Here is a 20362-nt window from a genome sequence, read left to right as displayed (position 1 = left end):
GAAACAACTCCCTCTCCGGCCCAATCCCCGACTTCTACTCCCTCCTAAACCTCAAAACCTTGTTTCTCGACCACAACCGCTCGACTCCAACCGATTCTCCCGCGAGATTCCTCCGCTGAACCAATCGACTCTGGAGCTCTACAACGTCTCCAGCAACAATAAAAACCTAAGATTTAATTCTAATTTTAAATGGATATTTGTTAAAATAATTAAGAGATTAATTAGTGACTTAAAAATCAAAATTAAGAGTTTGATTTGGTCAAAATCGGGATTAAATCCATTGACCATTAGTTTTTAACAGAATTATTGACGGGAGGACCAAAATGATCAAATTTCCATATATACAGGACCAAAAAATCCAAAAGATAAAGTTTATGACCAAAAAGGTATATGATATAGTAGTACTACATGTTTATTTGTTTATTAATGTATAACCATTATCTTTGTTGCGGTGTTGCACTTTATTATCAAGTATTCAAGTTTGATATTCTCAAACCTGTAATCAAACCTCACATAATTGGCTTAAAATACTTACTATAAATATATTAAATTATCTATAAAGAGATAAATCTATAAATATAATGTCAATAATGTCTACTTAATATATGTGGATAGCATAAAAATTATAACTCAGAACAATGGAAAATTGATTTGAAATGCTGCATGCTTCTAGTATTTTAAAGCAGCCTTATACGAGTAATCATTTTCGGACAAAGTTTTTTGCTCTTTCCAAACTTTTGAAAATGAATAAAATATGGAAAGAAGAAGCAGCGACATTTCAAAAGATGAGGAACAACCGGAAAGTGTTAGAATCAAGAAAGACTCCAAGTTGCTTTTCAAAAGAGGCTTTAGAGCCCAAATATTCATTAGACCCATAAACTAGTTTGTCGTGTGGCCCATTCGCTTTACTTTATGGACCACACAAATTTCATTTCAAAGGTGGAAAGATATTTATGAGTAGGCATGTCAAAATGGATAACGGGTATTGGATATCTGATATCCAAACTTGAAAAAATCGGATAATTGGATACCTGCAACCCGAAAAATTGATTTTCGGATCGGGATCGGGTATTGAGAATTTTGAAAATTTTCGGATATCAGATACCTTTTGAAATATACAGAAGTATCTACCGAGAACACTGAAAAGCATTTCTCTAGATTAAGCGTATAACTTTAAATACATCTTTTTAGATTCTTCAAATAGAAATATTCAGGTTTCAGAAAGCTGAACAAGAAAAAATCACATATAAAATAATTCTGATGCCATGAAAAATTTACAAATCCTTAATATTGCATTGATTTTCTTATTTCTTTTCTCTTAAAATACACACTCGTTCTAGTTTCACTACTAAATTAATGATTTTAATAATATCTATTATCAGTCATATAATAATTTTTTTATCTTATAAAAATAGTTTTAATACAATAACATGTATACTCAATTGAAGACTACAGTTTGATTTATATATTATGCTTGTGTAGTTGTGTATCTTGAGTAGGATGAAGAAATATGGTTATGTATTAAATCACCTCATTTTTAACAAGTTGGGATCTTAGCGTTTGAATGTTGAAAGAACAATTATACTATTACATTTACATATATAAACACATTTAATTCATATTTTAAAAAAATGTATTATTGTAAGAGAAAGAAAAGTCTTGCATGGATGTGTGTTTAAAGAGAAAAAAAAAATCAATGCAATTATAAAGAAATATAACATGTATCAGTTACAAGAATGATTCATAAAACAATAATAAGAGTTAAAAAAGATTTATGCACGCTTCATGATATATCTCATAGATAATATGGTCATCAGAGAACATTCATAATTTTCCTAGTGGAAACAACATCTTTTCTACATATGGTTTAGCAGTCAAAGTCCACTCTTTGACCTTAAAGCAAAAATTCTCAATAAGCACCCTTTCAATTTATAAATGTTAATAATATTTACAATAAATTATTAAATTTTTTTTATAATTATACTGTTAAAATTCTTAATATCTTATCCCACATCGGCTTGGTAATGATCCTAGCTCACCTATAAAAGTATGGATAACCCCCCCCCCCCTCATAAGGTCTTTTAATGGGTGAGTGACTCATTTCCGATGATGGATTTATCTCTTTATCTCTTCTCTTGCCTACCCACGTGATGGAAGTCCGATGTGTCATTCCGGCCCACACGTGTGGGAGCGAATTAAAATTCTTAATATTTTGTCCCACATCGGCTTGGTAACGATCCTAGCTCACCTATAAAAGTATGGACAGTAAAGATCCTAGGTCACCTATAAAAGTATGGACGGTAAAGATCCTAGCTCACCTATAAAAGTATGGATAAACATTCCCCTATTAAAATTCTTAATATCTTGTCCCACATACCAAGCTCACCTATAAAAGTATGGATAATCTTCCCCATGTTAAAATTCTTAATATCTTGTCCCATATCGGCTTGGTAATGATTCTAACTCATCTATAAAAATATGGATAATTCTCCCCCTTATCAGGCTTTTTAAGGGGTGAGTTACCATTTCTAATATACACACATTTTATTCGCCTTTCTTTTTTCTTTTGAAAAAAAAAATACAATTACCCTTATCGTTTATAGGCATGCCACCTGTTTATAAATTATCAAATCAATGGTCATGGTTCTAAGAGAAGCGGAATTATAGTTTGTTTATCAAGTAAATTTGTGATCATGGTTAAGGCTCTAGTTTTTCTCCAAAATCAATGTTTTTGGAGTTGTTTTGGCCTTTTTCCAACTGTTTGATCTTCAATGATTTTTTGGTTACTATTTTAGCCTAAAATCAACGGTTATATGTTGGTTGCGGTCAGCATAAAGACATGAAGATAGTTATGACTTGCGATTCTGAAATTGAAACTATAAATCTAGTTTGACTATGAATCCCTAACTATTTGTATAAATGTGAAGTTGAATTCAGTTTCTTTTCCTCAGTTTTATTTATGATCATATCTTAAAATTTTATTTCTAAAGCCAGAATAAATTTGAAAAAATTGAATATTTAGTACCATTGGATCTTGGAGACATTTTTCTCCTTTATCATAAAGATAAGATATCACTTAACGATGATTGGCTACGACCTAAAGAGCTTTAGCAAAACGAAATGAAAAAGCTTAAATTGATTTCTCAATGGCACGTGCTAATCATGACCGCGACTAAATATTTGGACAATAAAAGAAAGTTGAATGGTTTCACTCAATAATCAACGGATCTAATCTTGATCCCTCGAGTCCTTTTTAGTAGTATATCATAATATCTCCTCTCTTTTTGTAGTATTTGTTAGTATAAGATACAATTGAATAATAGTAGTAGTATATAGTACTCATTTTTTTGGATTATTTCAAAGTAATTAGATATTTCCATTTTTATCAAAAAATGTTAGTATTATTTTCTTAAATTTTACTCTCTCCTTTTTTTTTTTCTCAATTTTTAAAATTTTGTGTTTTGTTATCAACTAAGTTGAGATTTGGATGAAAGGAGCAAATTGTTTTGAGATACAATAGTAATGCTCATATTTAGTCGAAAAAGTGCAATCGAATATCCCCAAAAATCCAAAATAATCATAAGTGTCTGACGTATTTAATGTGTATCGAATTTTTAATGAATTAATAGTAGTAGAATTTTCTTAAAACGGCCAATGCTGTTGAAGGCGAATCAAAAAACGGAAATTCCATAAACCGATTTTATTTCCTTAATGAAATGCAGACAATAAGATCTAGAAAAAGCAGCTTTATCCATAAAAGGTTGTACTTTTTAAATTTTAAATAATAAAATGATCACGTTTTAGTAATTTTTTAACTGCAAATCTATTTATATTATCATCCATTTGAACTTTTAGAGAAATTATGATTTGATTCAAATAGAAAAAACATACCAAAAATAAAGAAATTATGTTGTTAAGTGAATTAGATATTCTTTTGAACCACCAACAAAATAAATTAATTTTTATTTTAAATTGTATCAGTAGCAAAACACATTATAGCCAAATAGCATCACTTGTAGACAAATTTGTCTTCTTATATTCGGTGGAAGATTTAGGTGGGGAGGAGGGGGCGACCAACATTTAGATTTTGGACCATCTAAAGAACCCATTTGTACATTTAAATCGAGCTAGAAAATACCATGGTCGATAGATTAAAATCAAGTACATGCTATAAGTATTTCTTGTCAATACATGTATGACTTGGTAAAGTTATTACACCACTTAAGAAATAAAAGAAACTTAAAAAATGGCCACTGGACTATGCCGTTTGCATGTACGCGGTGTTTCTGGACTTTGATGTTTGCATGTTTTTTTATAATTTTACACTTTTGTTCAGACTAAAATGCTTTCAAGCAATGAAAGACGATTTTAATCCATTTTTAATCAACTCATTGATACTCTCTCTTTCAAACTCAAATAGTTTATTCTCTACACTTTTCAATTTTCATAGTAGTATTACTATTTTAGTAATATTTTTATTTTGCATTAGTATTAATCTCTTATTTTCATCTTTATTAATCATTTATGTGTAATAGTGTTAAATATGTTAAAATGTGCTCAGTCAAATTTGGTTACCGTAGGGAACAATTATTTATTTATGAAAATATCGATTTGTAAAACTTGCTTCAAAATGTGGAAATTGTAACTAGAGGAAAATTGTACTACTCCAATACTCCTTCCGTCCACAAATAGGAGTCACATTTTATTTCGGCATGAATTTTAAAAAATGTTTAGAAAAGTGAGTGGAATAGGAGTTAGTTTTAAATGATATGTGAGTGGAATGAGTTAGTGGAATATGAGGTCCATTTATCATTAATAGTAATTATGAATCGGGACTCCTATTCGTGGACGAACTAAAATGAAAAAACGAGACTCCTATTTGCAGATGGAGGGAGTAACTAATACTAGTACTCCACTATTATGCATATGTATATATCACTTTTATTTACTAAAATGTGGAAGGAAACAAAATTGATTAAGACTCATTCTTGAATCTTGGTGAGATAAATTAGCAGATGGATTGAAAATTATGAGTATGCCAACATTAAGGAGTTAATAAAGAAAAGTGTTTTTCTATAAAACTATTTAAATGCAAAAGAAAGAGAGAGGGAAAGAGAAATTATAAACTGCGTCAATATTATTGAGTTGATATAAATAACAAGAGTATGAAAATGTTTTGTGGCAACAGGGGCATTTCAATAAAAAAATGAAAAAAGTGCAATAACATGCAAACATTAAAGTTAGAGATCGCAAATAATATTTCTAAAATCTAGAGACTGCCGTACGCGCAAATGGAAAAATACATGGATCATTTTTGTAATTAACTAACAAAACAAAGGTCTTTGTTTAAACTCCTAATTGGATAAATTTTTTTTTTCTGTTTCTAATCATACATTCTAGTATGCCTTACTAAAAAAAAATTTCTGTTTCTAATCATACATTTTAGTTAAAGTATTTTTTAAATGCTTATTTATCTTAAAATACATAATTTTGGTGAATAATATTGCATCTTATCTTAAGCGTACCAAAATGAACTTTTAAAACTTTATAATATGTTTTATACTATATTTTACTTATTTTAAAATGAATATTTAAAATACTTTATCTACTTTGGCTGAAGAATAAAATGTCAAATGAACTCATGTAGAGATTTTTCTTACTTTGATTTTACACTAAATTATAATTTTATGTCTCACTGAAGTATAAAAAAACATCATTTACATCGGTTGATTACACGTCCCTCCAAAATTGTAACAACATCCGCTAATAGCCTGCTACTTATATTGATTTCTGAATGAACTTTCGTTCGCAATATATAGCATATTTATGTTTTTATCATTTTCAAATACTACAAATGAAATTGCATTTGTCCTTTTAACTTGAGGTATAATTTATGTTATATCTTTTTATTAACTGACACAATCTTTTTCAGTTTCAATAACTTTCACGAAATTAGCCAATACTACAAAATTTTACAATATCTAAATAGGGGGAGTGGAGACCAAATCTTGGATCAAGAGATTTTATGGTTGAAATAATGCGATTGTATTTAAAATTAAAAAATTATTAAATAAAGTTAAAGGGGTATTAATGTCAATTTTATCTCATCAAAATCATCTCAATATAGTGTAGGTAAAATATAAAAAAAAATGTGTTGATATTTTCTTGTACTTGTGTTGATATCTCATTAATACACCATATTGATATAAAAAAATACCCACGAAAATTATTACTCCATATGATAACATAATGACGATATCACTCTTTTATTGATATTTTGTCTACTATATATTTAAATTTGTGAACTTTAATTTCATCTATTCAATTTAAAATCTAAGATGGTAAATTTAGTCTTAATTCTAAATTGTGATATTATAAGCATTAAAAAGATTAAAAAGGACGCGGAGTCTAATATATTTAATTTAACAGAGCAACTAAATCGGTTCCAAACAATAAAATAAATGAACAATAAAATAATAAATTAAATAATGATTTTAATATGTGAATCGTGATCCATATCCATATAAGATAAAATTAGCTATTCAAAGGAGTCAGGAGGTGGGACCCGCACAAGGCTAATAATTTTAATTTGTGGAGATTAAGCAACATTAAAATTCAAAAGATGAATACTGTTTTTCAAAGGATGACATCAATACTTTTCCACCAGAAGACTGACTAATCAGTCCAACCTTCAAATCATCATATAGTATTTTTTATTGCCAATAAAATATAGATAATTAATTGACTAATTAAAATGGTCACAACTCACAACAGTAACAGAATGGGATAGTATATTTTTTGTTGCCGTTTTAAAATCAAATAAATACGGCGAATCTCTATTTTTGCGGATACGAAATTAAGACATCCTTAGCCAAACAACAGCCTTTTAGGGAATCATTAACCCCGAATATACAAGAGATAAATAAAATTGAATTTTATTCGTCATAATCATTTGGAATTATTATCATTTGAGAATCGCGAAGAAGAAATTTGCAGTGCTGCTATCCAAGTCAACTGTGATTCACTCTATTTATTTGGCTATCCACTTTCTCACTTCTCAAACATCGCTCACTCTTTTGAGGTATTCATTGCAGCATTCAATTCTTTATTTTCTTGTCGTTTATCCATCAACCTTGCTTCTTCAATTTTCTGTTTCTTTCATCGTTTCAAACGATTCATTCATTTTTAATCTTTTTGTGTCCCAAACGGCATTGTTTGATGCTAATCCGTATACAGTCACATTTGTTTCTGATTTTGGACTTTGTTTTTTATCAACACATCTCTTCAATTTGATTTTTTGGTGTTTGTGTAATCGATTTTAGTATTTTTAATCACTCATAAATTCCAGATTCGATGAGATATGGAGAAATTATTGGTTTTGTTTCGAGGGATTTTTTATTTTAGTATTATAAAAAGAGGGGATTTTGATGCTAGAATGATGAATATAGAGAAAGCTTACAATTTGGAATAAAAAGGTATTGGGATCAGATAATTTAGATGCCTGTCTTCTTTTATGTTGACATATTCATTATATGTGACTGGTGATACCATGATTCATGCTTATTTCTTGATCCCTATGAATTTTCTGGTACAAAATTTAGAATGATCATGGTATATATGTTTTCTTCTGGATCACCTGTCTATGGAGTATGTAACATGCCTCACTGAGATTAGTAGTATTTGTTTTGGCCAATATCTTTGGCTGTAGGTAGCCGGTGAACATGGAGGGCGGCGTTGTTAAACCGGATAAAACAGCGTTCACGGATTGCTGGCGAATATCATGGCAGAAACCTTATATTATGAGGCTTGCCTTCTCAGCTGGTCTTGGAGGCCTATTGTTTGGTTATGATACAGGTATACAATACTTACCCTTCTTCTTTATATGCAACGACTTGTCGTAACGATCGTGTTTCTCCACTGTCCGTGAACTTGCATCGATCATTTCTTGACTAATGAAAGGTGTTGCTTAACCTCAGGTGTTATTTCTGGAGCCTTGCTCTATATTCGCGAGGACTTTACAGCTGTCGAAAAGAAGACATGGTTGCAGGCGAGCGCTTCCCTTCTTATCGGCCTATTTTTTTCATCTATGTCTGGAGTGGTACAATGACCTTGTATGTTCCACCTATGCAACAGGAAACAATAGTTAGCATGGCTGTAGCCGGTGCTATTGTTGGTGCTGGATTCGGTGGTGTATTAAACGACAAGTATGGGCGAAAGAAATCAATTATGTTGGCTGATATACTGTTTTTTATTGGTGCCATTGTTATGGCTTTCTCTGTAGCTCCTTGGATGATAATCCTGGGAAGAATTTTTGTTGGCCTTGGTGTCGGGATGGCGTCCATGACGTCGCCACTTTATATCTCGGAAGCATCACCGGCTAGAATCAGGGGAGCACTTGTCAGCACCAATGGCCTCCTGATCACAGGAGGACAATTCTTGTCATATCTCATCAATCTGGCATTCACCAATGTAAGTAGTTTTCCAGCCTTGGCCAACATTGAATTTAATTCTTTTGTACTAACATGAATGAATGTGTTTGAAGGCACCAGGAACGTGGCGATGGATGCTCGGTATAGCTGGACTTCCGGCCCTCCTTCAGTTTTTCCTAATGCTGTCACTTCCCGAGTCTCCTAGATGGTTATATCGGCAGGTAACACATTACTATCCTGCATCTTTGATATATGTTGGGATCGTTCTCGTTGGAGAAATGGTGACATTCCTGATGTTCTGATCAGGGAAATGTGAAAGAAGCTAGGGGCATTTTGGAGAAAATCTACCCTGCAGATGAAGTTGAAGACGAGATGAAGGCTTTGGAGACATCGGTCGAGGCTGAGAAGGCGGATGAAGGTTCCATGGGAGACACTCTAATTGCAAAGATGAAGCACATTTGGGGTAACGACGTGGTGCGTAGAGGGCTGTACGCAGGCGTGACTGTGCAGGTGGCTCAACAGTTTGTAGGCATAAACACGGTGATGTACTACAGTCCCACTATAGTCCAGTTCGCAGGGTTTGCTTCGAAGCAGACAGCCATGGCGCTGTCTCTCATCACCTCCGGCCTAAACGCAGTCGGGTCCATCGGGAGCATGTTCACCGTGGACAGATATGGGAGGAGAAAGCTGATGATCATATCAATGTTTGGAATCATAAGCTGCCTCGTCGTGCTGGCTGCCCTATTCCACCAGGCCTCCGAGCACGCCCCGCCTGTCACTAGCCTCGAGTCTCTTCACTTTGGCGCGAACGCCACATGTTATAAATATGTCCAGGCCTCCCAGCCATCAAACTGGAACTGCATGACTTGCCTCAAATCCTCCTCTGACTGCGCCTTCTGTGCTAACGGAAAAGTAAGTCTTTTTTTTTCAAGATTTTAAGATCTTATTATGTATGGCTTGTATGAATCCTGTGTTTGTTTGTGATTAGTATCGTGCGGGAGCATGCTTGGGCGTGACGGACGCAGTAAAAGGCATGTGTGGGGCGGAACATCGGACGTGGTACACGCAAGGTTGTCCGAGCAAGTTTGGGATATACACAGTGCTTCTGTTGGGTTTGTACATCATAGCTTACTCACCCGGAATGGGAACTGTGCCGTGGATCGTCAACTCAGAGATATATCCTCTAAAATACAGAGGCATCGGAGGGGGGATCGCAGCAGTATCGAATTGGGTGTCAAATCTCATTGTGAGCGAGACCTTCTTGACTCTGACAGAAACGCTTGGTCCGGCGGCCACATTCCTGTTGTTTGCGGGATTTTCGGCTATCGGACTCGTAGCCATATATTTCCTGGTACCTGAGACCAAGGGGCTGCAGTTCGAGGAAGTGGAGAAGATGCTGCAAAAGGGTTTCAGACCCAAGCTATGTTGCTCTTCCAAGGATGAAGGCGACGCGGTTGAACGCAACTAGTTTGTGTTTATTATGCTTTAACTTTCTACTAGTGTGATATATTTATGCCCACCAAGTGCTTATAAGTTTGATAGATTTGCATTATCATGAGTATTGATCGCCCATCTACTTGAGCTATTAACAGATGAAATTGAACTTGAAACAAAAGGTGATTATTAAGAGGGTGAAAGGAATAAACTCGAACTCGATTAAATTAGTGAAATTCATGATTAGGTACAAATGTAAAAGCTTTGACAATGAAATGGAATCTACCAAGTTGGGAATAAAGATGGGCATGCCATGGTTTCCTACTTTTGCCCCATCCTAAATACACCGACACTAGCAACAAAAACCAAAAATAAATAAATAAAAAGGCTGGGATTAGAAAAATGGACTGCGCGACAAAATATACCTGCTTCTGCCAGCTATGGCCATAATAATAAAGAGAAGGAAAAAAAAAAAGAAATGATGCCCAAAGAGAGAGAGGGGGAGATTCACCACCTAACTACTTAATCTGGGTGTGGGTTCGGTGGCTGGACCCTATCATGGTTAAATTGCACGACTGCATGTTGTTGGTGGACCAACTTTACACCAGAGACTCAGGCCCCACCCACCTCCATGCTTATGTTTCAATTCACTCCATACCATATTCTTGCCATAGTTTTCCCCCTTTAATTCAGATTAACCAGCACCTTATCTCTCCTACATTCGACTTTATTTTTCAATTATAAACAAACAGGTCAAAGGATCACACATCCACTCAACTGAAAGTAAATAAAAGAGTCTAGTACTCAAGATATAAGAGATATTATTCACATCAATACAAACTAATGGGCTTGCAGGGAGCCCCTCCTCGCCCCTGCACACCGATACATGAACGTAAAACATAAATACAACATCGATATTACAACAAAGTAAGCCTGAGCACATACTAAAACTTATGCCTAGTCTGAAATCCGAATCAGACTACCTTTGGGCCTCATCCAACAAAACCAAGGATGAGGACCCGGACTCTCAAGAAAGGAAAAAAAAATACTTAAATGGAGCTATCAGAAAAAGGGATGGATCACCCGATCAGGGTGAAGACCTCCCCAGAAGAGAACCAGTCAACCAAACATAAAATACAACTACTAAGGTCAGCTTCTTATCACTAACTAGTAGCTTCTTAATTTGTTTTTTCTTGGTATTTTGTTTAAATTACTCAACCACTCTATGTACAAGTCCAAGAAAACACTTGCTATATACAGCCAACAGCAAGCCATCACAAAAGCATAGTATAATAATAAGCCATTTATTATACCTCTCCCACCCTTTTATGGACTTGAGGAAGAAGCTTCTTGTCTTGGCTCTCTTAAGTAACCAAGAAGCCTTTCAGCCTGAAAAAAAGAGTTAAAACAGAGTAAGTTACAACTGTATGAGTATGACAGCATGAAAAATGGCAGCTTTTAATATAAAAACGTTAGAAAAGCTACACGCAAATTGTAGCCGAGCAAGGAAAGCAACACTTGAGCAGTTACAGATACTCTAAATAATGCAAGAATAAGATACCAAGACCACCAGTGACTAGAATTATAAACAATCAAGATTAGCACCAACCCATCAAGATCAAGGAACTGATCATTTAGCCTTTGGAAGGAAAGATTATGACATGAACTGCAATTATTATTAGCAAGTGGTGCTCCCTTTTATCATAGATTCAAATACATATCTATGTCCCCTCGTTTTCACAATCATTCTCAATAATTAGGATAATTACACGTTCAAACGGATTTGGGAGTAATCTGGTAGCAATTATGTTTGACTTATAGCAAAAATATCCAAGATCCCAAATGAATACTGCAAAACAGGTCATCCCAAAAACACATAAAATTCGATAATCTAACTGAGACTGAAAAGTATTGAAATCTTGAAAAGAACAATCAACTGACCTTATGCTTAGCTTTAGCCGTCCCATTCTGTGACAGCGCCACCAACGGCGGAATGCCCCCTTCTCTGACGAGAAATCCCCTGTTCCTAACACTCTCGGCGCAAAGCTGGAGAAGAGTCAGCACTGCGAACTCCTTCCCTTTGCTGCTCCCATCCTCAATCGCCTCCACCAAAGCCGCAATCCCGCCTTCCTCAATGATCGCCTCTTGCCCTATCTCAATCGCCGCCAGGCTGCTCAAAACCACCATCGCCTTCTCGGACAATCCACTCCCCTGTTCAACCACCAGCCCCACCAGCGGCCTGACGACACCAGCGCTCACCGCTCTCTCCTTATTCAACGAGACGGAGCACAGCTTGTAAAGCGTCGTGAGCGCATCCTTTTTCCCTCTGACCGAGCCGTTTATCAGCAACGCAACCAGCGGCGGAATCGCGCCGCAAGCCCCAATCGACAACTTGTACTCGTCGACCAGAGCCAAACTCAGCAGCGCGCAGGCAGCGTTCTGCTTCGACGCCTCGGTACCCGTTTTCAGCACATAAATTAGGGATTTGACTGCGCCGGCTCTGATTAACACGCTCTTGTTGCCGTCGTGGAGGGACAGATTGAGCAGCGCCGTCACCGCGTGCTCCTGCGTCGTAGGATCCGAGCAATTGAGAAGCGGAATCAGAGCGGGCACCGCGCCCGATTCCCCAATCAAAGCCCGATTATCGGCCCGATTTTTGGCCAGTAACCGCAATTTAGCCGCCGCCGACCTCTTGACTGCAATTGAAGAAGACTGCAAGCCGTAGACGCAGAGCTTGACGGTCGGTTGGAGGTCTTCCGGCGAGATGCTCTCGATTATCTCCGTAGAAAACGTTTCTCTCTGTAGGAAACCGGAACAAGGCTCCTGGTTGTGGTCAGCGGCCGAGGCTTGACTGAGAGTGGGATCCGGGAGAGTTGCGAGGCGCTGAAGCTCGCCGGAGATGTCGCTGGAGCAGGCGGAGAAATCGGTGAAGGCGCGTGAGATGTCGAGCGTATCGTCGGAGTGGGTCTTAGAATCGGTAGATGATTTAGTGGCGAGCTCGCCGAGGCGTAGGTCGATAACGGAGTCGGTGAGATTCTCGGATAGGTTGGGCGATTTGTCGAAGAGCGGAAGGGAGTGGTCAGTGTCGAAGATGGTGGAGCGGATTGTGCGCATGGAGCGGCCCATAGAGCGGGTAACTGTAGCGGATGAGGGCGGCGGAGTGTAGTAGTAGTAGGGACGAGCTTGGTTGTAGTTGATACGGGCATTGATGTTTGGATTAGACTGTGAATCATCTACGGAGACCATGGCGAGTGAGTAGCCTAGATTGGCAAGTTCAAGGAATTTTCATGGCCGACTGTAGTGAGAGAAAATAATGATGTTGGATTTATAGAAGAGGAGAAAGCTAATATACGAAAATGGATTTTAATTTTTTATTCTGTTTTTGTGTGGGAGGAGGAAGAATTCATATTCATTTGAGTGGATTGGGTTGGTTGGGCCATGCCTATTCGTCGGGCCCGCATCGTCCTGCGATCAGTGTCGGGTGCCGTCACGGTATAGAGGCATTTAATTTTGAGCCTGTTGCCTGCAATGACGACGTCGTATGTCATCCCTCAATTTAATTTTTGAATTGAAAATCCATGACCCGTTTGGGGGCCGGCCTCAAAGTCCCAACTGTGTACAATCAGGCCTCAAGTCCCAACAGTGGACAAGCAATATTAAATTGCACTATTCATAAATATAATCTATTTTTTATTATATAAATTAAAATATTAAACAACTATAATATTAAAAATTTATTATTCATTTGAAAATTAAAAATTCTAAACTATAAAAATAAAAAATTAGAAGGCCTCAAAACTCAAAAATTATAAAGAAATAAAAAAGAATTACTCTGGGTTCGGCGATATCCAGGCTCTTCTGGAGAAGCTTCCAGACGTCGTAGTACTTGAAGTGTTTATTCCCAGCCAGATAGAACTCCTCGCTGGCCTTCGACATGAGGTCCGTCTCGCTGCATCCACCCGGCCACATCCAGACCACGTTAGTCCACTTGCCATTCCACTTCGATATGTCCCTCTGAACTCGTTGCCAGTGCTTCCGACGTTTCACGTAGTCATGCTCAACCGTCCCTCTTGGTCAACCAGCATTAAACTTATCGGCAACCTACTCCCAATACACTTTATGATGTGGTCCTTGGAGACATCGATGAAGATCTTGGCAATAAAACAAGGTGCCCTCGAGGTTGTCCTTTTTCGGGCCGCTATCATCAATAGCTGTTGTAGCCTTGCCCTTGTCCTTTTGTTGGGCGACGACTCCATCTCACTGATGTTGTATTCATCCGTACTAACTAACGACTGTTTGTTAGTCGATGCGACGGTGGACCCCATGGCAGGACTAGGAGCAACAGGCTCGAGGTTTCTTTAGGCAAAATCTGGATTCTATTTTGATTTGTCAAGAATTTTTTTTTTCAATTGGATAAGAAAAATATGTTAGAAATTTGGGCTTCCACATGACTAATTTAATGTGTATGGCTATCTTTCAGTTGTCCAATTAAAGTGATCCAATAAAGATTAAAGTTTGGGCTAAAGTGTATTTAATTGTTATGGAAATAAGTGTAGATACCATAAAGTGATTTTCTATTTGATGAGGGACCGAATAGAAAATAAAGGAGTTTATATTTAATATAAATATAAGCTAGGGTTATGGTCCCGGGACGTCGAACAACATTCGATATCTCTCGTATTCTCCTCAGCACTATCGCAAAGAATGTCTCTCGATCGTTTGGAAGATCCATAGCTTATTAGCAAAGCAATTCCACCGTTCAATTCGTTATGGATCAAGGTACGCTTCCGCTCTACAGTTTATGCTCCTTCTCTGTCGTTCTCGGTTAATCATCATAGAGAGCTTTATGTAATTGTTCACTCAATTATTCGAACAAGTGGTATCAGAGCCACTCTATTGATGATTCTCTGAGAATTGGAAAAGGAGAATTAGGTTTATGTTCTTGCTTGCTTTCGTTGAATCCATAAAACTTAGATTTATGTTTTGTGGATTTATTTGGTTGTTTGATTATGTGTATCTTCTGTCGCGGTTTTCTAAGAACGATTATTCTGTGTATATAATCTGTCCGTGACTGTTGATTCTTTGGTTAATAATTTCTATTATCTCTGTTACGGTTTTTTGAGTATGAATGGCTGAAAAGGACGCATGGTTGTTTTATTTTCTTTTGGGATTTATTAATTGAGATTTGAGTCCAGCCTGGTTTGGAAGAAATCTATTATTTCTATATATATGCATATATTATATAGATTGTGTTGATAAATCAATTTGTATGATTCAAGTTGCCATATATATATGTATATATATTTGTTGCTGTAGCATGCATATACGTTTATGAATTCGTGCTGCATGAATTCCTTTTCGGCATTTTTTATGCACGTATACAGTATTTGTTTGGAACTTTGGATGATAGAATGAAAAATTAGGAATTCTATTTATTGGTAATTCATTGTCATGGTATGAATTGAGCTATATGGTATTGACCGACCGGTTCCTACCCGGAACCGAATAATATATATTAAATTTAATTTTTTTTTACTAAAATTGAAGTATAGTAATTAACGGTAATTCATTTATTATTATCAAGGTTGGTTTTGATTCTTTAGTATTACTGAATGTATTCCTTTGCTACTTTGATATTGCTTAAAATAAATGCTACTCTTGGTTTGACAATATAATTTTCCAATTTATGTGTTTGGATCATTATTTACCATTATACTTTGAGTTCTTTAAACAAAAATAATTTTAACAGATCATGAAAGCTCTTAGAGGAGTCAAGGTGGAGGTTACCAATTGAGGAAACATGCGAAAGAATATACCGTAATTCTGGTTTGACATCACAGACAACTCGTGGGCTAACGTGAGAATCATATTTCTTGATACTAAGTGGAGATAATGTAATTGTTGTTATATATAAGTTAAATCTAGTTTGGTGTCAGATTAAAATTAGGTAAATAATAAACAACTTTTCGTTAATTAGTATACTTAAATTAAAATTAAACGACTCCCTTGCGAGTGTTTGTATTCAGTTTTAAAATTTTAAATTCAATAATTTTGGTGCATCTCATGTTCCTTTTATTGATGTGTGTATTTTAATGCGGATATTAGTCGGCCCAAAGGAAGATTAATATTTGGCACGAAATACACACATATCTTTGGTGATAAATACGTGACAATTATTCAGTTTTCGTGTAAGTAGTGTGATGCCCAAAGGTGGACACTATTTGACATGATTTTATTGTCAGTGTTTGATCACTATAAGGAGGTTGCCACTTGCAAGTTCACATTACTGTCAAAAGACTTGATGTGGATGTTGTGCTCGGAACCTCGTAATGTTTTACTAATGTTCAAAGTAGATTAGTCGAAGCAAGACGTTGCAAAAGTAACCTCTCTTGTCTAGACTTCTTTATTGCGAATATTAGGACGGTGATGTGTGTGTATTTTTAATGCGGATATTAGTCGGCCCAAAGGAAGATTATTATTTGGCACGAGATACATACATATCTGTGGTGATAAATGGGTGACAATTATCCAGTTTTTGTGTAAGTAATTGTGATGCCCAAAGGTGGACATTACTTGACATGATTTTATTGTCAGTGTTTGATCACTACATAGAGGTTACCACTTACAAGTTCATATTACTGTCCAAAGACTTGGTATGAATGTTGTGTCGGTACCTCGAGATGTTACCATTTTATTTGAATTTTATGATGTGAGCATGACAATTTATTTGGTTTTGTTCTATGTTCAATTATGATGTCTGCTTCTGCAGTTTCTTCCAACATGAACAATATGCCAGTGTTGAATGGGTCAAATTTTAAGGATTGCGAAGATTATATTTTGATTGCTCTGGGTTGCATGGATCTGGATTACGCGCTAAGGATTGAACAACCTACTTCTCCTACGGACGGTAGTACTTCTTATCTAAGGAGAAACTACGAGAAGTAGGAATACTCGAATTGTGTAAGTCTACTGATCATTAGGTTTAGCATCCCAGAAGCTTTTCGAGGTACTGCATCTAAGTATATCACTAAGGCCAGTGAATACCTTGCCAAAATAAGGAACGTTTTATGAAAAACGATAAGGTTGAGACAAGCGTGCTTGATCTCAATAAAGGATATAAGGGCAAGGGCTACATAAGGGAGCACATTATGAAAATGTCTCACGTTGCTTCAATTAAACTTGAATTCTAAAGACTTGTATGTGCATTTGGTGTTGCACATCTGGTCAGTATCTCAAGAAATAAAGTAAAGGGCATTAAGAGAGTGTATTGAGAATGCTACTATGGATAAGGGTTGATCGCAAAAGAAACAACATAAAGAAAATGATAGTTGTTTCTTTTGTGGTAAACATGGATATAAAAAGATGAATTGTAAATATCACGCATGGCGTGCAAAGGAAGTTACAATTCTTGTTTTGGTCTGTTCTAAAGTTAATTTGGATTTAGTCTCTAATGATATTTAGTGGGTAGATTCTGGTGCTACTACTCACATAAGGTTATCAGTGCAAGGCTGTCTGAGCTACCGAAAGTCAATTGATGGTGAAAGATACATCTATGTGGGACATGACAAATCGGTGGAAGTAGAGACTATTGTGCATTGTAGATTGTTATTAAAGACTGGAATTATTCTGTCTTTGAAGGATACTTTATTGTACTGTCTTTTAGACAAAATTTGGTTTCTATTTCTGCTTTGGACAAATTTGGTTTCTCTTGTTCATTCAGAAATAGTAAAGTTCTTCCTTCAAATAATTCTAGTATTATGGGCACTGTTTCCTTAAGTGCATATAACAATCTTTGTATGCTCAATTATGTTACTTCATATTCAGAAGCTTTACATGTTGAATCAAAAGGGACTAAGCAAATTAAATAATTAGAATTTGGTTAATTTATGACACAAGTGTTTTGGTTATATCTCAAAATAAAGGATTGTGAGACTTGTGTCATATGTTGTATTGAATACACTTATCTTTTCAGAACTTGATTTGTGTGTTTAATGTATCGAAGGAAAGCAGACCAAACTTAAGAAATTAGGTGCCAATAGAGCTATACATTTTAGAATTGATATATACGGACATTTGTGGTTCATTCACTTCGGTTTCTTGGAATGATCAACAATATTTTATATCATTCACAAACGAATATTCTTGTTTTGGGCACCTACATTTAATCTATTAAAAGTCTGAGGCTTTAGACAAGTTCAAAATATTCAGGGCTGATGTTGAGCTCCAACTCAACAAAGGCATTAAGAAAGTCAAATCTGACCGTGGTGGCGAATACTACGATAGAAATGACTGCTCAGGTGAACAATGTCAAAGACCTTTTGCCTTCTATTTGGAAGAGTGTGGGATCGTCCTTTTGTACACCATGCCGGGATCGCCTAGCATGAGTGGTGTAGCTAAAAGACGAAATAAAACTCTTAAAGATATGTGAAGGAGTATGATTTATCATTCTTCCTTGTCGCATTCGCTTTAGGGAGAGGCATTAAAGACTGTAGCATATATTCTCACTTTGGTCTTCCAGAAAAATTTAGGGGTTTTTAAATTTTATGATCCCACAAAAGGAACTAATTTTTGGGACGAGAAATATAGTATTCCTTGAGGATGTTGAGTTTGGGGGGAAGAATGTGTTAAGGAACATTACTTTTGAGGAGGAGTCTGTATAGACACCTACTACTGCTTCTGACAATGATCAGGTATCAATTACTATCATTGAAGAAGAAGCATATTAAGAACCTCAAGATGATATTGTTGTAAACATTCAATCTCATGCGGATGATATCATTTAAAGTCAATCTCAACAACCTCAATTAAGACTCTCGTCAATGGTACCACAAATTTTATGAAGTAGTTCTTTCATTTGGATTCAGAAAGAATGCTATTGATGGTTGTGTGTATCACAAGTTCAGTGGGAGCAAATGCATCTTCTTTTGTATTTGGAATCGAAAGAAATAACTTTCGATAAGGATATGTTGCACTAACACCAAGAATTTTCTCTCGAAGAAATTTGATATGAAAGATCTTGGGGAAGCCTCTTTTGTATTTGGAATCGAACGAAATAATTTTCGATTGTCACATAAGGGATATAATGAAAAGGTGCCTAAAGTATTTGAGATGCATAATTGTAAGTAAAGAAATACCCCTATGACTAAAGGAGACAAACCTAGTCTCATTCAGTGCCCTAAGATAAATCTTGAGATTTAGAAAATGCAAAAGGTTCCATATGCTTCGGTGATTGGGAGCCTAATGTGTGTTCAAGTGTGTATTAGACCCAATTTGGTTTTAATTGTTTATATGTTGGGCAGATATTTCAATAACCCGATATGGATCATTAGGAAGCAGCAAAACGGGTTATGAGATATTTATAGAGAACTAAGCATTACATGCTCGCATACAGAAAATCAGATCATTTGGAGAGATCTTTAGGAATTTTGATTCTGATTTTGTTAGATGCCAATACAGTAAATGATCCATTTTAAGTTACGTGTGTCTGTTGGCTGTAGAGCCATTTTGTGGAGAAGTGCTGAGCAAACACTTGTAGCTACTTTTGCCATGACAACAGAATTCGTAACTTGTTTTGGGGCATCTAGTTATTGAATATGACTGTGAAATTTTGTCACTAGGCTGCATACTGAAAGGTATTGAAAGACCGTTTAAGTTATGTTGTGACAATAACTCTGCAGTGTTATATTCTAAACAACAAGAGCTATGCTATGTCATAAGTTTCTTGGTTGCAAGTAAAAGTTCAGAATGGACAAATACCTATAGAGCATAAGGGAATGGATTTGATGATTACATATCCAATCATTAAAGGACTATCACCCAAGGTCTTTCATGGGCATGTAGCCTAAATGGGTGTTATGTTGTTTAAGGATACTTCCGTTCAGTGGGAGTAGTTTTGGTTATTGATCTATATTGTATTTTGAACATGTAGTTATAAAACTCATGTTATTCTCTGCAGAAATAAAGTATTATGTTTTGTCCATTATATTTTGGTTTGATCTCAATTTGGGAGGACCAGTTGGAAATAGGCATGTATGATCACCTTGCATGAAATTTTCATGCTACACTCCATAATTGATCTGTTGTTGATTATATTTGCATATGTGATTACTGATGGGTTTAATCATGAAAAAATATGGTGACTGCGGGGAAATGACCTTCAAATCAACTAGAGGGTGCGGGGAAATTAGCCATCTTGCGTATGCGGATGATATTCTTATTTTCACGCAAGCCAATCCTAACTCTCTCCATCTACTCAAGGAATGCCTCACCGATTATGAAGCAGTTTCGGGGCAGCAAATCAGTCCTTCTAAGAGCACATTCTACATTGCTGATGCCAACGAAGGCTGGGCATCCGATATACAAACGGAGGGAGGATTCCCAAAAGGCTCATTCCATTTCTTATATTTGGGTGTCCCAATCTATCAGGGTGTCAAGAAAATAGACATGTTCCTCTTCATCCGCGAGAAGATTGCTAGAAGAATTAGTGGCTGGGCGCATAG

At 36.0% G+C, this 20362-nt stretch overlaps 2 protein-coding genes across 5 annotated transcripts; one reads left to right on the top strand and one right to left on the bottom strand.

The window, feature by feature from the left end:
- The first annotated feature begins 6931 nt into the window (after positions 1 to 6931).
- On the top strand, positions 6932 to 9987 carry LOC125200339 (inositol transporter 4-like). 2 transcript variants are annotated; one of them, XM_048097996.1, is made up of 7 exons: positions 6932 to 7081; positions 7709 to 7854; positions 7977 to 8047; positions 8134 to 8469; positions 8543 to 8650; positions 8736 to 9341; positions 9418 to 9987. In XM_048097996.1, the coding sequence occupies exons 2-7, from the start codon at positions 7722 to 7724 to the stop codon at positions 9895 to 9897; spliced, it is 1734 nt and encodes a 577-aa protein (XP_047953953.1). In that variant the 5' UTR covers positions 6932 to 7081; positions 7709 to 7721; the 3' UTR covers positions 9898 to 9987. The 2 variants fall into 2 exon arrangements, with proteins under 2 accessions (XP_047953953.1, XP_047953954.1); XM_048097997.1 differs by lacking the exon at positions 6932 to 7081 and adding an exon at positions 7123 to 7475.
- Positions 9988 to 10061: 74 nt separating this feature from the next.
- LOC125200340 (U-box domain-containing protein 4-like) lies at positions 10062 to 13221 on the bottom strand. Of its 3 annotated transcripts, none has more exons than XM_048098000.1 (3): positions 11805 to 13221; positions 11177 to 11252; positions 10062 to 10215 (listed from the first exon to the last, which is right to left on the bottom strand). In XM_048098000.1, exons 1-2 carry the CDS (start codon positions 13107 to 13109, stop codon positions 11190 to 11192), a joined length of 1368 nt encoding a protein of 455 aa, XP_047953957.1. In that variant the 5' UTR covers positions 13110 to 13221; the 3' UTR covers positions 10062 to 10215; positions 11177 to 11189. The 3 variants fall into 3 exon arrangements, with proteins under 3 accessions (XP_047953957.1, XP_047953956.1, XP_047953955.1); XM_048097999.1 differs by lacking the exon at positions 10062 to 10215 and adding an exon at positions 10648 to 10735; XM_048097998.1 differs by lacking the exon at positions 10062 to 10215 and having other exon boundaries at positions 10648 to 11252.
- Positions 13222 to 20362: the final 7141 nt, after the last annotated feature.

Source organism: Salvia hispanica, unplaced genomic scaffold (assembly GCF_023119035.1).
Source record: "Salvia hispanica cultivar TCC Black 2014 unplaced genomic scaffold, UniMelb_Shisp_WGS_1.0 HiC_scaffold_91, whole genome shotgun sequence".
NCBI classification, from domain to species: Eukaryota; Viridiplantae; Streptophyta; class Magnoliopsida; order Lamiales; family Lamiaceae; genus Salvia; species Salvia hispanica.
The sequence above is the reverse complement of the archived record's forward strand: the minus strand, read 5'-3'. Positions and strand labels throughout refer to the sequence as shown.

Excerpts from the sequence above, each read along its gene's own strand:
- LOC125200339 (XM_048097996.1), top strand. The coding sequence starts at position 7,722 with ATGGAGGGCGGCGTTGTTAAACCGGATAAAACAGCGTTCACGGATTGC. Across the intron at positions 7,855-7,976 it reads ATTGTTTGGTTATGATACAG|GTGTTATTTCTGGAGCCTTG; the intron begins GTATACAATACT and ends GCTTAACCTCAG. Across the intron at positions 8,048-8,133 it reads AAAAGAAGACATGGTTGCAG|GAAACAATAGTTAGCATGGC; the intron begins GCGAGCGCTTCC and ends CCTATGCAACAG.
- LOC125200340 (XM_048098000.1), bottom strand. The coding sequence starts at position 13,109 with ATGGTCTCCGTAGATGATTCACAGTCTAATCCAAACATCAATGCCCGT. Across the intron at positions 11,253-11,804 it reads CGGCTAAAGCTAAGCATAAG|GCTGAAAGGCTTCTTGGTTA; the intron begins GTCAGTTGATTG and ends TCTTTTTTTCAG.